This window comes from Jatropha curcas, chromosome 3, assembly GCF_041381405.1.
Source record: "Jatropha curcas cultivar XTBG-Jc1 chromosome 3, XTBG_Jcur_1.0, whole genome shotgun sequence".
NCBI classification, from domain to species: Eukaryota; Viridiplantae; Streptophyta; class Magnoliopsida; order Malpighiales; family Euphorbiaceae; genus Jatropha; species Jatropha curcas.
Window position 1 is genome coordinate 31,648,752 of NC_143153.1, and position 17,424 is coordinate 31,666,175.

General features: G+C 32.0%; 3 protein-coding genes across 6 annotated transcripts; all 3 read left to right on the top strand.

The window, feature by feature from the left end:
* Positions 1 to 479: 479 nt before the first annotated feature.
* HB40 (homeobox protein 40) lies at positions 480 to 2,052 on the top strand. The gene is made up of 3 exons (XM_012223685.3): positions 480 to 682; positions 820 to 1,130; positions 1,705 to 2,052. The coding sequence occupies exons 1-3, from the start codon at positions 490 to 492 to the stop codon at positions 1,933 to 1,935; spliced, it is 735 nt and encodes a 244-aa protein (XP_012079075.1). The 5' UTR covers positions 480 to 489; the 3' UTR covers positions 1,936 to 2,052.
* A 3,591-nt stretch (positions 2,053 to 5,643) lies between these two features.
* On the top strand, positions 5,644 to 10,602 carry LOC105639950 (Protein kinase superfamily protein). The gene is made up of 6 exons (XM_012224156.4): positions 5,644 to 5,884; positions 8,292 to 8,424; positions 9,096 to 9,291; positions 9,532 to 9,653; positions 9,741 to 9,899; positions 10,028 to 10,602. The coding sequence occupies exons 1-6, from the start codon at positions 5,676 to 5,678 to the stop codon at positions 10,322 to 10,324; spliced, it is 1,116 nt and encodes a 371-aa protein (XP_012079546.1). The 5' UTR covers positions 5,644 to 5,675; the 3' UTR covers positions 10,325 to 10,602.
* Positions 10,603 to 11,378: 776 nt separating this feature from the next.
* GBF1 (G-box binding factor 1) lies at positions 11,379 to 17,138 on the top strand. 4 transcript variants are annotated; one of them, XM_020681581.3, is made up of 13 exons: positions 11,386 to 11,916; positions 12,732 to 12,896; positions 13,707 to 13,843; positions 13,960 to 14,007; positions 14,088 to 14,177; positions 14,295 to 14,384; positions 14,492 to 14,649; positions 14,769 to 14,826; positions 15,084 to 15,132; positions 15,292 to 15,485; positions 15,808 to 15,885; positions 16,499 to 16,624; positions 16,778 to 17,138. In XM_020681581.3, the coding sequence occupies exons 3-13, from the start codon at positions 13,784 to 13,786 to the stop codon at positions 16,877 to 16,879; spliced, it is 1,053 nt and encodes a 350-aa protein (XP_020537240.1). In that variant the 5' UTR covers positions 11,386 to 11,916; positions 12,732 to 12,896; positions 13,707 to 13,783; the 3' UTR covers positions 16,880 to 17,138. The 4 variants fall into 4 exon arrangements, 3 of the variants coding, with proteins under 3 accessions (XP_020537241.1, XP_020537240.1, XP_012079074.1); XR_005179253.2 differs by lacking the exon at positions 12,732 to 12,896 and having other exon boundaries at positions 11,379 to 11,916; positions 15,808 to 15,919; positions 16,778 to 16,800; XM_020681582.3 differs by lacking the exon at positions 12,732 to 12,896 and having other exon boundaries at positions 11,384 to 11,916; positions 14,295 to 14,381.
* The last annotated feature ends 286 nt before the right edge of the window (positions 17,139 to 17,424 follow it).

Genomic DNA, 17,424 nt, shown 5'->3' on the forward strand with positions numbered 1-17,424 from the left:
ATTTTCACAAAGCATCTCCCAACAAGTAAAAAGGACATTAACACTGACCTTCCTTATAACAACGACTTCAGATTTTATATATAAACAGTTGGTTTATAATTATAGTTTATTATTTGGCTATATTCTATGATAGTTTTTCTCAGTATATTTGAGTGAATTATTTCTGCAAAACAGCTCACAAAAAAGTTAAAAGGATATTAACATTAACTTTATAAATAACGACGACTTTAGATTTTAAACTTTTGACCTTATAGATAAAATTTATTTAGAAATATAATTTATCTCTAATAGTTTAACCACTTTGGTGTTTAATTATTTTTATTTATTTTGTCTCACATTAAGGTCATAACATTTTTTTGAATGGCAATATTGAAAATAGCATAAAAAGCAGTCCTTCTTTCCCACCTAATCTACAAAGACTTTAAAAAAAAAAGTCTTGTGCGTGACAAACACCTCTGTACTCAGCCCCTTATATAATGAACCATTCCCATGTTTCCTCCAACTTGTCCACTCCTTTTCCTCCAACACCTTACTCATAATACAGAGAGAAGAGAAAAAAGAAAGAAAAATAGAGTGACAACTAAAAAGATGACAACCACCATGAGTAACAAGGTTGAAGATCACATGGTACTGCTCTCTCAATTGTACCCTGGTGTATACACACAAATGGTTCCACAACAAGGTTAGTACTCCTCAACAAATAAAGATCAAACAACACATTATATATTTCTTTTTCTTTCTTTTCTTTTCAATTAATAAAGCTCTGACAAAACAAGACTCCATTTTTATATAAGTCCATTATGATTGATGTATATATAGGTGAGGCAAAACCGCGGCGGAGGAGAAAGAAGAACAAAGGAGGAGAAGGAGGAGTTGGTGGAGCGAAGAAGAGGAAACTAAGCTCAGAGCAAGTTAATCTTCTTGAAAAAAATTTTGGTAATGAACATAAGTTGGAGTCTGAAAGAAAGGACAAGCTTGCTTCAGAACTGGGTCTTGATCCTCGTCAAGTTGCTGTTTGGTTTCAAAATAGAAGAGCTCGTTGGAAGAACAAGAAACTAGAAGAAGAGTATACTAAGCTGAAGACTGCCCATGAAAGTATTGTTGTTGAAAAATGTCGCCTTGAATCTGAGGTTCATATCTCTCCTTCTCTTTATCATACAGATTCAGTTTCGAGTTCTTGAAATTAATTTTCCTGATGTTTTCTTGGGAACCAATCAAGAAAGTGATAGCTTTAGTTACTAAGCAATAAGCAAACATGAAACTATCTTATGCGAAGTCGTGCCTAATAATTCCTTGATTTATGACCACAGCAGGGCCAAAACTAAGCTTATTGGCTTTGAATATTTTTAATATTTTTACAAGAAAAGGAGACAGCGACCCACCATTTTTAACTTGCATGAGCTCTGGCTTAAAGAAAGCTATGCCACCCACGTTGTTGGGTTTAGACTATAAAAAAACTTAGCATAAAAGTGAACAAAATTGACTAGCAACAGAACACTGCCTCTTTCTTACACAACAAATAGGACTTTTAATCCTCTAATCCCTTAGTGTTCCCGTACAAAATTTAATTGTTTAATGTCACCTATTCTTGGGCCTATCAAAGCCCACTTCTTTGCACGTGGAATACTGCACGCTTTGCACTAATTTTGCATAAACTAAAACATCCAAAGAATCTCTTATTATTATTATTATTTTTTTTTTCAGGTTTTGAAGCTAAAGGAACAACTTTCAGAAGCAGAGAACGAGATTCATCGATTAACAGAAAGAATAGATGGAGTTTCGAGTAACAGTCCAAGCTCAACCCTTTCAATGGAAGCTATGAAGCCAACATTTCTTGGAGAATTTGGGATGGAAGGATATGGAGATATTTTTTATATGCCTGAAAATTATTACATTCATGGCATGGAATGGTTTAACGATCAGCTGTACATGTAACTGGGTAATTATTGTTAATTGGTAGCTTAATTTTAGTATGTAGATAGTAATCAATCAAGTAAGAAATCTAATTAATGTAAATTAATTTTCTCTATCTAATGGTTAATTATTAATTAAGGGGGTGTATTAATTCTGACTATAAATTTAAATGTCATTAGTTAAGTAATTAACTTAATTGTCTTTTTGACTGGAAGCATCAAGGAGATGTTATTCTCACACGTACCTCTCTTTTCTTTTTTAAAAAATTATATAGAACACGTTTGAATTGTGCCTTTCCAAGCTCTGTTTTATAAAACAACATTCATATATAAAAACAAATATAATCAGGAAGCAAATCTACATCATTTTCACATACAAGCATAGTATAGATATATATATTGATTCCCAAACCATAAATATCAATTAATAAGAAATAATTTACCGGTTGATTAGGAAAAATAAATTGCATTTTCAGACGAATTTTACTTTAAAGTTAAAGTTTGAAATCTAAATTTAGCCGAACATGGAAACACTAATCAAAATAAATAATAATTGATAAATTAATTTATGTATAAGATTACAAATTATTGTAAAAAGCTAAAAGAATATATTTGAAAGAAAAGAAGAAAAGGAAACCATATCTAGTTACTATGAAATTTAGACCGAATCAACACTTCACGTGGACAAAGATAGAGTAACTAATAAAACGCTCAGAGAGAAGATAAGGCTCAACTATATACAGGATAAGACCACACTAATTTTGGAAAAAACATTGATGTGTTGCCTTATCTTCAAGTTAATGACTTGGGAGTTGGGATTGATTGATCTAAGTGTTTATGCAATTAACAATTTTATACTTTAATACTAAAATAATTTCAAATTTTAATTCGAAATTTTGAATTTAAACTTTCGTACGAATCACTTTTAAAACTTGGTAGATAGCATTTTATACATTTTTGACCGTTGCCCAATAAGAAAATTTGACCACCTTTCAACCATCTTGAAATCTTGAATTTGTTAAGAGTGAAGAAACATATACAATGGGGTTAATTTGTAGTTTTTCTTCTTTAAAAAAAAGAAATTACAATAAATAATATTATTACGCGATTCAAAAAGAAGAAAAAGAAAACAAGATGCTAATAAAGTAAATTATTATTATTATTATTATCAAATTAAAAATGGAAAAGAGAACACATCTGGAATCTTTAGAAATTCCAACAAGTATAACTGACTGGAAGACAGAAGCCAACGACACATTGATGAACAACTGTCTTTCAAATGTCTAATATCTGTCACCAAAAAAAATAAAAAGTAAAAAATAAAAAATATGAAAAAAGGACGACAAACTTCTTTTTCTCTATCTTTCACTAATTTATTCTGGGTAACGTGGCACCTTCTTAATCATTTTCAAATGTTATTGAACCCCGTCCGGAATCGGTGGATGAGCCACTGGTTTAACTGGTAATTAATATTTTAATTAGTATTAAATAAACAATTATAATTACAATGAATTGAACAATTATAATTACAATAAATGCAATTGTCCAATTAAATTGATCTATATTAGCGGATTTAACTACGGTTTAACTGTTTCATTATCATTTTCTTTCTTAAATAATTTAAAAATAAAAGTGGCTCAAAAGATTGGGTTTACCAATTTTCTAGGTCAACCTGCTGGTTAAGTCCGGGTTTAATAACTGCTGCTAAAGACATGATGTCATGTCAATAACTTAATACTCATATAGGTAATATACAAGCATTAATATTAGTATTAGAATTAATTTTTTTATTATGAAATTATAAACTAGTAATGGGCCTTACATTATGGGCCTAAGACCACATGATATACTAATAATGGAAGCCCTCTTTATCAGACTAGTTATCTTTTGTTAATAAAATAAATTTCGGGTATGGGTAGTTATATTCTGAAAAAATATATATATATTTTTAGATTATCTTTCACAACAATCCATGGAATTAAATCATGTAAGTAATTTAGTAAACGGATCACTAATTTTAGAAAGGAATTACGGGCAATTGATGCTCTAATATTTGGTCTTAGAATCCATAGATCTTCATTAATTAATTTTCTAAAAATACATGGTAGAATATCTAAATCGCAATTCTTAAATATAAATATAAAAATAAATTACACCTAATAAATATAAATAAAATTTAAAAAATAATTAATATAGTCTTAAAATCTTAAAAGAGGACTTAAAGTTGAATAAAGTAAAATACCTATTTATTACTATTAAGGTAGGACGGAGAGTAAATTTTTAATTTATCTGTAGAATTTAGATCTAAATAAGAAATTAATACAATCAAAATTAAATTATAATCCTTAAAAATATTATATTCATATCGTATTTATATTCTTTATATAGTATAAATATCCAATAGAGTTTAATTTAAATAGAAAATTAATTAATATGATCAATCAAAATTATATTACTTTTATTTTTTATCCAATCAAATTGAAATTTTTAATGATATTTTTGTCATTCTATAAACCTAGTAAGGGCATTTTTTTTGAAAATCCTAATGTTCTTCGCATTCATTATCATTTCTATATATGTTATTAATATAGATTACAGATTATAAATATATTGCTCCTACTGCCTGATTTTATTTATCATTTAAAACTTTCACATGATAAATAAAAAATCAATTAAATCACTTAAATTATAATATAATATCTTGTTAATGACTAAATATCCTTGTTCTCACCTAGTCTAATCTTAGTAATTCTTTATCATTTAATCTGCCTCAAAAATTAAGAGAGAGAAAGGGCGACGGTATAATATAATAGATTTCAGAAGTTGTACACAATAATTATTGTGTTTAATACAAATAAGCTAAAATAAAAAAGTTAATTAATATTTCTTAATTTTCTCAAATGGAAATATAATTTTGGACAAAACAATATTTATAAAGGGTATCTTACAAAAAAAGAAATACTTGATTTTAATGTTTAAATTTTTAAGAAAAATAAATATTTTATAAATATTTTTTCATCTATTCCATAAAGATAGACTTAAAAAAAATTAAGAATAAGTAATTAATACTGTTTGAATAATAAAATTTTAATTCTATGTTTTTAATATATTTTTATATTAATATTAAATGTCATCCTAATAAAAAAAGGAATAAAAAATTACAGATAACAAGACATATTAAATAAAAAATATTAAATCATTAATAAATTTATTGTACTTTTAAAAAGAAAAATACCGTATAATATGAGATAAATAAAAAAAAAAATTTAACATTGAAGGAGGGGATTTAAACTTGAATCTATTATCAGATCGTGTATGCACTTACCACTAGATTATATCTTGGTAAACAAAAAAATATTTCTTTAATTGAAGTCATAAAATTTAAAAAAACAATTTGTTTCAAAGAAACTTACAAAAACAATTACTTACCACTCTTTTTTTTTTCTCAATCATAAATAATACATTCAAAAAAAATAATTTTTTAAACATAATAATATGGAACAAGCTCTAATTTCTCTGCTATCAAAAATATACTTAATAAAGATAATAGCCAAATAATTAAATTCCCAAACACAATAAACTCTTATTTATTTATTTTTCCACCAATAAAGTTTTGTTTTAAAAATAATAAAATAAAATAAAACACATGTAATCAAATCCCCTAATTTTCTTGTTTTTGTGAAAAAGAAAAACCTTTTTGTTTTTTCTTATAAAATAAAAGACACTCTCTTGGTCTCTTTCTCTCTCTCTCTCTCTCTCTCTATGTATGATTACTGTGTAATGCAAGGCCGAAGGCTTAACCAAGACAAGAAGAAAACATCGGCAATGTACGATGCCGAAGACGAGGAAGAGATTATTTTGCAGAACGACTTCGTTTTCAACATCGATAAAAGCTTGCTTATTGATCCTTGTCGTGTGCTTGTTCGAAAATTGATCGCTGAAGGGCCTTATTCTCTTGTCTACGAGGGAGAGTATGTTCTTTATCTTTGCAGTAAATGAAAGGCCTTTTCTTTTTGTTGATTTGTATTTATTACTTAAATTAATCACATTATGTGCATGTTCACAGCTTCTTTTTTTGCTTTTCATGTGTGATTTGTTTTGCGCCGTTGATAATTGTGTTATTTTTGCTATTTAGAATTCTGGGTTTTAATTGTAATGCTTAACCTTAGTGGTTTTAGAATCATTTAATAGCTTGTTCTGTGTTGGTTGACATATGGCGTTATTAGTTAAATACAATTTTAGGAAATGTCTCTATCTGTTACAATAAATTAATGATATTTGTGAGCTAGAATCACTATAGGTAGTTGAATATTAATTTAGTGAAATTTCATGTTCTATAATAATGTCTCTGTTTTGGATGCTTGTTTCTCTAGTAGGATCCCATGTGCTAACTTTGCATTTTCATGTTTTTCATATACTACCTTGTGTTGAGGAAAGAGAGAAAAAGAAATGACATTTCCTGCTTATGCATTTTTTTCATCAATGAACAAATGCTTGTTGTTGTTGTTCATAAAGCAGAAAAATAAAGTAAATATTCTTATGATCCACTGCATTGTGATAAAGAGCTCTATGGTTGGTATCAACTTGTACAAAAAGCGAAAAATCTTTGATTCTTAAAGCAAAAAAGAAATCACGGTAAAACAACAATTAGGCTATCCTTTTGCAGTTTAGATTTACGTAATATGGATTTCCCTTAAGCTTTTCATTTAATTTGGATTCACTGTGTAATTGACTGATGCATTCACTGTCATGCACGTGGACATGCATGCACTGGACCGATTTTTTCTTTTTTTTTAAATTTTCCTTATAAATGTATGATTTTTTACTATTTTGCCTCCCCCCAAAGTTTTAAAATTTCTCTACCCTTCTAAATCCTGGCTCGTCACCGATGCATGTGATGTGTATTAATTTGTCGTTGTCAGTATATGATTATTACCATGCATGTAAATGAATAATTCAGAATTGCATAAGGGTGGCAATTCTCATGGCTGTAACAAATATTTTAACTTCTGGATTCTTTTGTCTGTACTCGGTAGTGTAGGAGAGCATTAAAATTTTTGAGTTGGCTAGTTGAATTGAGTTACTCCGCAATATTCAAAATTGGTTAAAATGTTTTAGTTGCTAGAAGTCCTTTAGTTGTCTTTATGGAAACTGCCAGAGTAGCTTCTATGTTATAAAGCATGAACAACACTAACTGCCATATACAGTCTCTGCTTTTAGGAAACAGAATTTGTTAAAGTAATTAACTTGACATCAATGTGGTGATTGATGAGTTGTATTGTGAACTACAACATCCACTAGCAATGTCTGCGATGCAATCTCTACCTCCTGTTGTGAGAGTTCCTTAAACTTGAAATAAATACTGATAAACGTTTTGAATGATTCATATGCTAAATAGTAAATGGCAGAATCTAAGCAATTTATGTAAATCTCTAGCAATTTATGTTCTATAAATATCAAAGTAAATTAGATGCTTTATATGGTATGGGTACCTATCATAACTGGAGGAGTTGCCTTATATCGATTGAGATTTAACTTTGAGAGCTCAAGGTAATGGATTTATAATTGCATTATTTGCATATATAAGTAAACAACGGCCATGGGAACTCCTAAGCACATATTATTACTGTGTTCTTTGACATCATTTTTTTATGAAGCAGTTGTTCAGTTGTGTGTAGTTGTCATCTAATTAAGAAAAATGAAGGCATCAAAGCTAGTTATGCGTTGTCATCTGCATATAAGGTAGTCAAGATATTGTGTCTAAATGTTTACTACAGCTAGAATTAGCATTTTTACGTGCAAGAGTGATAAGGAGAAGTGTTGTACATGAAATACAAGAAGTTACAATTGGAGTCAAGAAAAATGAATGTAGATGGAACACGAGAACTGAAATAACTCCTTTTTAAGGTGCAAGAGAACACAAGATGAATGAGAAGAATAATCCCTGCAAATGAGATGCACATATCTACTTTGGTGCAATGTAACTGAATAAAATTTTTGACAATTCCTAGTTATTTGGATTGTCATTATTTAGTCAAGTCAGTTTATATCATTCTGCTTTGGTTGACATTATGAATATTTCGATCTAAAATATTAGCTGTAGGAAAAGAACCCTTGGATTATGCTTAGGACGTAGATAAAATTTCCTTGCACAATAACAATGAAGATATATGGTAGAAGATGAATTAATATTTAACATATTTTTAGGAAAATTTGGCCTAAATTTGTTAGATTTTAACAATATGTAAATTTGAAATGTATGCTTGTTGTGTGTGCATTTATTATTCTCTTCTGAACATTTCGAGTTCGTATACTGACCTTGGTTGAGAAGTGATATCCTGGATTATAATGTTGATGTTATTTGGGAACTCCTCCTAGGTTTGAGTCCAGACCTGTTGCTGTGAAGATAATACAGCCAATGAGAACATCAGCTGTAATTCTTGAACATAAGGAAAAATTTCAGAGGGAGGTTTTATTGCAAGCTAAGATGAACCATGAAAATGTTGTGAAGGTATTTCATTGTATTCATATTCATCGATGTTTTCTTTTTAATTTCAGATGAATTTATTATCTAATTTCTGTACATCTTTATGTGATTTCCTAGTTTCCTAGTGGTTGAAATTAACAGAGACAATAAGTCTGAACCCTTCGTCTAAGATTCCTATTTTTCACTTTGCAGCATAACTGTTGAATATATCAGCTAATGATTTGGTTGTTTTTAAGTTAACCGTTCAGATTTTCTATATTTTCGTTTTGTCTGGCATTACTATATGTGTAAGCACATGTCATATTTTCCACGTACTAGAAAATCATCTATAGTGGTTTATCTTTCCACTTCTATGATTAGGCTTGATTATCCATTTAAAGCTCTTTTGTTCTATCTTTGCTTATTCATTTCATTTGGAGAGAGAAACGCTCTAGCAATATCTCAAGCAGCACATTAAAATTTGTAATTCAGACCTTCTTTCACACATCTGAAATTTGATTTGCTATCATAAATATCTCTGCTTTCTTGCCCTTCTACTTATGGTAGTTATTTGGTTTCTTAACTTGCTAGAACTAATAAAATTCACTTTTTCAATACATTTACTATGTTTATTTCTTTTGTTTTAGTATTTTGGTACCAGATATATATTTCCATCAACAATATCCTTGGTCGTAAAATGAACTTTGTATGAACAGTTGATTGGCGTGTCTGTGGAACCAGCTTTGTTTCTAATTACTGAACTTCTGAGAGGTGGTACCCTACAGAAGTACTTGTGGAGCATCCGCCCAAGACGATTGGATCTGAAACTTTGTATAAGTTTGGCACTAGATATTTCTCGAGCCATGGAGTACTTGCATGACAATGGCATCATTCATCGAGACTTGAAGCCTAGTAATTCAGCATCTTTTCATCCTAGATTTTTTTTTCCCCATTAATTTCACAAAGCACCGTAGTCCAAGCTTAAACAAACTGCAAATTGCAAATCATATTTATTCCAAGAATTCTAGAAGGATTTAATAAAAATTCATTTTGATGTCTTCTATCATATAAGCTTCCTTATACTCATGAACCTTTAATTAATAATTGAACAATTGCTAACATCTACTCACATACACTTTGTGGTTAGTGCAGGCAATTTACTTCTCACAGAAGAGAAGAAACGAATTAAGGTTGCTGATTTTGGGCTAGCCAGAGAGGAAATAACAAATGAAATGACCTGTGAAGCTGGCACTTACCGGTGGATGGCTCCTGAAGTATTTATTTCTTTTCTTGGTTTCAACTTCTGTATGCGATGAATCTTATTATTCTGTCTAATTGTTTCTCACTATTTTGCAAATTAGTTATTCAGCAAAGCATCACTTCGAGTTGGAATGAAAAAGCATTATGACCATAAGGTCGATGTGTATAGTTTCGCAATCGTTCTCTGGGAGTTGCTTACAAACAAAGCTCCATTCAAGGGAAGGGATCACATAACTGTAGCATATGCTGCTGTTGCCCATGTATGTTACCTTACTTTTTTAAGAAAATACTAATCATCATAGCTGTTATTCTATTCCATGTAATTTGTTTTCCAAAATCATGTATATAAGAAGATTTAAGATTTTTCTTCTCTTTCTGTTACCCTCAGAAGGAAAGGCCTAGCTTGGAGAATATTCCTGAAGAATTAGTCCCTCTCTTGCAATCCTGTTGGTCAGAGGACCCATCTCTCCGACCTGAATTCATGGAAATTACAAATTATCTGAAAAAGTTTCTCACTACACTTTGTCCTGCAGAGATGACACCTCCTAGAGTAATTCAGATTGAAGACACCAGAAATAACACAGGCACTGACAATGCGACGAAGAAATCTGATGAAAAGGCCAAGAAGAGAAAGAGCAAGTTGTCCAATTTCCTATCGTGTTTCGACAAATGCCTATCGGATTAACCTGGTTACCTGATGAAGCTATGTTTTGGTGTTAAAAGGACCAAAGAATTCCCATATTAGAAGTGAATTTTATGTACATAATCAATCGTCTTCCCCATGCTTTAGATAGCTTTTTAGAAGTTAGGCTTTTTGCTTAGTAGCCATTGTTTTCTTAAACATCAAATAGAAGAACTCAGGTTACAGAGATAGAAGGAAATGAAGGAAAAAGTTTCAGGAGATCGTAGTCTTGTACCATTTTTCTTGCTAAAAATAAAAATTAAAAAACAGCTATGTGCTCACTGTTCTCTGCTTTGCAATTTGGCTTACTTCTTAAAGGTGGCGTCTCAGCTTAGCTATAGATGTAGTCAGACATTTAGAAAAGCTTTTGAATGTAATGTTTTGGCATTTTGTAAATTGGAAACATGGGGCTAAAAAGTTCTAAGAGAGGACAATATTCTAATGACAACAAAATCTCTAACTGTTATTTCAGATAATTTTATTTAATATTTTATTATAAAATTGATTGAATTGAAAATTTTAAGACCTGCATTTAAAATTCATTTGGATTTGAAGATGAAATTTAAATATTTCACAAATTTATTAATTTTTTTTATTGAGAAAACATAAGATACAATCCATAAATTTCAGCATATGAAAATTTCATTGTTTCAATGGATGTGAAATTTAAATCACTTAATTTTATTATAAAAATATCTTTTAAATACATAATGTTTATTTTTTAATCTAATGATAGAATGTAAATTCTATTGAATTAGAGTTTATAAATTTCATATTTCATTAATTCAAACGATAATTTATAATTTTTTATATTTTCAAACATTATTACTTCTTTTTTTTCTTGAAAATTTAATTATTTTTTTTATTACTTGCAAAACGACATGCTAAGATATTTTTGAAAATTCTAAATTAATTATTGAAAAAAAAAGTTGTTAAAACTTACAAACTTGCCATTATGCTGACATGGCAAAATATGGAAACAAAGCAAAGTAGTAGTTAATAAGGTGGTGGGAATTGGTTGTATTTTTCTGGTTGTTAATTTTTTTAGAAAAGATTATCCATTTGGCTGTCAACGATGAATCATCCATAGCTCGCAAGTCATATTTTTTTTATAAAAAACTCAATCCAGTAAAACTTCGACAGCTGGATTCCTCTTTCTGGCACGTGTCACCGCCAACAAACCCTAATCTCTCGCCCACCGGTCACCTCCAGCCTCCTCCTCCTGGTCCTCAACCTCCCATTGGCCACCGCTCCACCACATCATCAGTTATCACCTCTCTCTTTGTCTCTCTCTCTCTCTCTCTCTCTCTCCTGCGAATTTGTTTACAAGAAAAATCTGATCTTTTTTTAAGTTCCAAAGACAAAACAGACACAGACAGTGGAACTCTGAGATTAGGGGATTGCTAGTTTCTTTATTGTCTTAGCTGTTGACATTGTCTCTGTCTTAAGTTATCAACCGTTGATCTTTTTAGATAAAAAAGGGACAGTATCTAGAAGAAAGGAAGGCTCTTTCTCTTCTCTCTTTGGTTGGTGTTTATAAAGTATCCCACTTGGACTTCCACCTCACTACTCTTTCTTCCACGACATGAAACCAGGTTCTCACTCTTTCCCTCTCACCTAATTTTTTTTTACTCTGTTTATGCATGTGTATCTTTTGGTTCCTGATGTTTTGGCTTGTTTATTTTTTTCTTCAAATTTTATTTACTATGCATCTGGATCTATAATTCTATTGTAGAATCAGTTTGGGAGCTTAATTTTGTGATAAAACTTCGTTTCTACGAGTATTTCTGAATTGGGTTTTGTCTTGTTTTTAGTTTTAAGATTGCTATAGGGAACTGCCAACAATTCGTTATGGTGGTTCTTTATTCGCTTTTGTCCAGTTGTTAGCTTAGCTTCACTTATGTGTGAATATTTGGAATTTGATTTAGGCGTTGGATTTGTGCACTTCAATTGTCAAATTTTCTGTGCATGTAAGGTAAGAACAATCCCTCTAGCATATTAACTAGAGGACGACAGTAGTATTTCTCTAAAGGGGTGGGTACATATGTAGCACTTTTTTCTAACATTAACTTTCAGGTTGGGAACGAAAAAATGACTTTCTATCTCATTTTTTAGCAGAAGCGCAAAGAAATATTTTGTGTGATAGTCTAGGATTGCTATGTTTTATATTGTTCAAGTTAGAGACTGTGATAATGCTGGCTTGCTATATTTTGTGCGATGAATGGTCATAATGGAGTATGGAATATGTTCAAGTATAATGAACGGAAATTTGCTAGGTTTTGATCTTTGTCGTATCATATCAAGATAATTGACAGGTTATGGTAATGAAGGGGTTCTTCTGAATATGCTAGGAGTGGTAGGATATTGTTTGTCTTTCAACCTTTAGGAATCTTGGTTATCATTGGCACAGGTCCAAATATTCTGAACTCCAAAAATTATATTGCAAACTAGCCACGGAGTCTGGGTTGACCCATTGGGTTTGAGATGGAACCACGTGCAGTTGGCTAAATGGCAAAGTCATCGTATGCATGGCCCACAGTAGTACTGATTGGGCCACCTAAGTTTTTCTTCTAAGGTATTATCAAGCTGTTTGCTCTATTGCCATTTCCTTTGAATGTTTAGCTTGATCAGCCAGTTTAGCTGGTACAGGGGGTTATGTTCTGGGTCAAAAACAATTAGCTAAGATCTCTAATTTAATGTTTGTGAAGTTTTGATGTTTGCTTTTTTGATACACTAGCAAGTCTGAAGTGAGTACATTGGCATTTTCTAACAGAGAATCATGTGATGCAACCTACTGGAAGATGTGAATCATAGGTGACCTTTTGCATAGAAAAAGGAACATAACTTTCCTGGAAAGATTGGAATAAATTAGAATATGGTTTTCAAGTTGTGCTCTTTCCCCTTCCTTTTTCCACTGTTTGGTTTCCTGCTGAATCTTTAAATAGCTTCAACTTCAAGCTTTCTTTATAGAATTTGGCAGAAGCAAATGAAGTGGTGCTGGAGATCTACTGTAAAACTTACAATATATAGCAATGATATTGAAGAGGCCAAAACCAGTTGGAGTTTGTATTCATGAATAAAATATGAGGGTCTAGTAATCTGCAGTTGGCATTTATGCTGATAATGATTTTAACTTGATATTACATAGTCCATTCCTCGCCACTTGATGTCTTTTTGGTATTCTTTTGCTTGTGGTGAACAATCTCAATGCCCAGCTCCATGTTGAAGGAATTCTTGAGACTGCCTTATATTTAAATTTCCTATTACATGGTTAATGCTGAGATAATTGCTTTCATGTTCTTATCAACAGCGAGTAATAAGTGGGTTTTGGAATAGGACTATTTTGATTTCTAATGTACATGGTTATATCGTATAAAATGTGCAGGAACTTCATAGATATTGCTCAGATTTACAAGAAACCGATTGGAAGTGTTGAACTGGTGATAATTGTTGAGTTTATCTATGGGGACAGGGGAAGATAGCACACCTGCTAAGCCTTCCAAACCAGCATCTTCGACTCAAGTACTGTTCCTCCTCTCCACCCACCCCCCCCAAAAAAAAAAAAAAAAAAGAAAGACAATCTCTTATGTACAGTGCGAACCATGGATGACTTTACTAATGTCTGTTGGTATTTGCAGGAGATACCAACGACACCTTCATATCCTGATTGGTCAAATTCTATGCAGGTTTATGTCTATGAAGTTCATAGCTTAAATAGTGCTTTCTTAAATTATCGATGATACTTACAAGCCAGCTATATTTCCAGGCTTATTATGGTGCTGGAGCTACTCCACCTCCCTTTTTTGCATCAACTGTTCCATCTCCAACTCCTCATCCATATCTCTGGGGAAGCCAGGTAAATGTCTCTTTTATTTAATAATGTTTAGCATTTTATACTTGGAAAAGGTATGTCTCTCTAGATATCCTGACAAAGAGGAGTCTCTTATTTGCTTCTCTGTTGCAAACTTTTCAGCATCCTTTACTCCCACCCTACGGGACCCCGGTTCCATATCCAGCTTTATATCCTGCTGGGGGAGTATATGCCCATCCTAATATGACTGTGGTAATATTGAATGTTACGATTGCATTTCAGCATTATTCCCTGTCTTTATATAACTCAGTAGTATTGATTGCGTTATTCAATTTGGCTGTTTTTCATCTCTTCTGTAGACACCAAATTCAGCACAAACAAATACGGAGTTAGAAGGAAAGGGCTCTGACGGAAAAGACTGGGCTTCAGCCAAAAAATCCAAGAGAACTTCAGCTGGCAAGGCAGTTGAGAGCGTAAAGGCAGCTTCGGCTTCTGGAAATGATGGTGCCTCCCAAAGGTTTGTCAAGCCTTAGCTAATTGCTGAATTTTTATTTGCATCTCTTAGATGTCTCAATATATACTTATATATTGTTCCGTATAATGAATTTTTGTCTGATAATTAAATGCTTTAAATAGTGCTGAAAGTGGTAGCGATGGCTCCTCAGATGCAAGTGATGAGAACACTAACCAACAGGTATATGTCAATCTTTTCTTGTTATTTAATAATTGCAATATGCAGTGACTTTATCGCTTGGTTTGAATGATCATGGCTATGATCTTCCAGCATGTAGAAACTGTTGATGCTAAATCAATGCATATAATATGAAATCAGATACCGTTAGTATTCGAATTGCAATTTTTCCGTGTTGACCTGCTGATGCAAATTGCAAATTGTGGTAGATTGGTTGTATAGGGATCTTGGATTTTCTAATGAATATCTGCCTTATTTAGGAATTTGCTGCAAATAAGAAGGGGAGTTTTAATCAGATGCTTGCAGATGGTATGTTTTTTTATCTTCATTCCAATTATTTCTTGTTCCATTTGCTATAATAGTTGTTCTATAACCACATTAGTTATTGAACTAATGCACTTGGGACATCCTTTTTATTTGTATTCCATATTAACATTACTGCATCAAATGCACAAAATAATACTACAGGGGCAAATCAGGCTGCAGTCCCAGGGAAACCTGTTGTGTCTATGCCTGCTACTAATCTGAACATTGGAATGGACTTATGGAATGCATCTCCTGCCGCTGCTGCCGCCGCTTCTGGAGCTGCAAAAATTAGACCAAACGCATCTGGCACTTCATCAGCGATAGTTCCTGCAATAATGCCTGAGCAATGGATTCAAGTATGGAATTTGCCGTTAGTTTTTGTAGTTTTCTTGAACATGTGTTCATTTTCTTTTCTTTTCAATTTATTTAATTATAAAGTATACAATTTAACACGTGTTCAGCTTTGCTGCAACTGGCCTTTCTTTGATACATTGGCTTGACACTTGCAGTTTGAATTTCATATTTTACACATCTTTTATTCCATCTTATATTTCATTTCTTCTGGAAATTCATGAGTTATGTTATTTTCTCATTTGTTGGTTTTGGGGTCAGTATTTATTCGTACTTAGAGCTAGCCTTATATCAATTCCACTGAGTTATATGTTGGTGCTGTGATAGGATGAACGTGAGCTGAAAAGGCAGAAGAGGAAGCAATCTAACAGGGAGTCAGCCAGAAGATCAAGATTACGGAAGCAGGTACAGTTGCAGTTTGCATTTTCCCACACTTCAGGTGTTCACTTATTTCTTTGTCAATGTTATCGCCAATATCGAATAATATGTCCCACTTTTTTTCATTTATTTATTAATTTTTTCCATGTTTTTTTTTTGGTTTTGGGGGGGGGGGGGGGTTGGAAGAGAATATAAATATTTATTTCCTTTACAGTTGGCCTAGACATTTATTCCAACTATTTTCCTATAGAAGATAAGGCGTCATTGCAGCTCCTAGAAGCAGGCCAAATGAAACTTAATTCTGTTATAGCTCATATAGTTAGGACACTTCACAAATCATATGATCCTCAAAACGATCAGACAAGATATAAAGATCTGGGGAAAGCAATTTTAACAATATCGGGACTTACGCACATCTAGGTTGCCTTTACTCTTCTGTGAGTTCAGCATATTATGGCTTTCCCTCTGTAAGGAAATGTTAAAAATTTGTTGCAGTTCTTTGTCTTTTGCTCTATGGTCTTGAGAGCCAACGCAATTGCAAATTTGGGAAATAGTATCTTTAGAAGTTCATCATAATATATTTATTGACTTGCTCGTTTGTTCTTAAATTGTCAATGTTTTGATTTATCATCCTTGCCAGGCGGAGTGTGAAGAGCTACAAGCCAGGGTAGAGAATTTGACCAATGACAACCGCAATCTTAGAGATGAACTGCAGAGGATCTCCGAAGAATGCGAGAAACTCAAATCTGAAAATGATTCCATTAAGGTTTATTCTAATACTAATCTCTAGCTTTTTACTTGAAACTTCATCTTTCTCACTCACTCGATAACTGTGATTTTCCTATTTTCTAACTGAGGAAATGTCTATTAATTAATTGACATATATGCCTTTCTATAACAATAGTGGTTTCATTTTCAGGAAGAGTTGGTACGAATGTACGGACCAGATGCAGTAGCTAACCTCGAACAAAGCAACCAATCCTCAGTTGTTCAGTCTCGTGTTGATGAGGGAAACAGTTAGCAGTGGAGAAGAATATATATTGACAATCATTAGATTATGACTAGCTTAAATTGAGCATAGAACATTGGTTTTCCTTACTGATCTCCTTACCGATCTACACCCTTAAGGCCTTAACCCTTCAGTTAAAATTGTAACATTTTATTTACAAATTTTTCAGTCAGAGTCTGCGCCTCATTTAGTTTATGCGCATTGTTGTATTTATTAATCAAATGAATTTGATTGAGGATGAAAAGGAATAGAGGTTTTTTTTTTCTCTCTATTTGGACAAGTTTATACTGATTTGGTTATCTTACCATTACGGTAGCTGCTCTGCAAACATCAACAGTATATGTATTTATCTAAATGTGTAAACTGATGGATTTGCAACCGAAGCATTTTTTCAAGGAAAGGTGCAAAACACATACAAACGTCCCTATACTAAAATTAGATTATCTTTTGCTATAGCGGAGCTCACATTATCTTTTGTTCTACTTGCTACAGTTTACGAAAAATGGCTAAAGAAATGTCATTTTTATCAGTTTCCGTCTTGGACATCTCCAGCAATG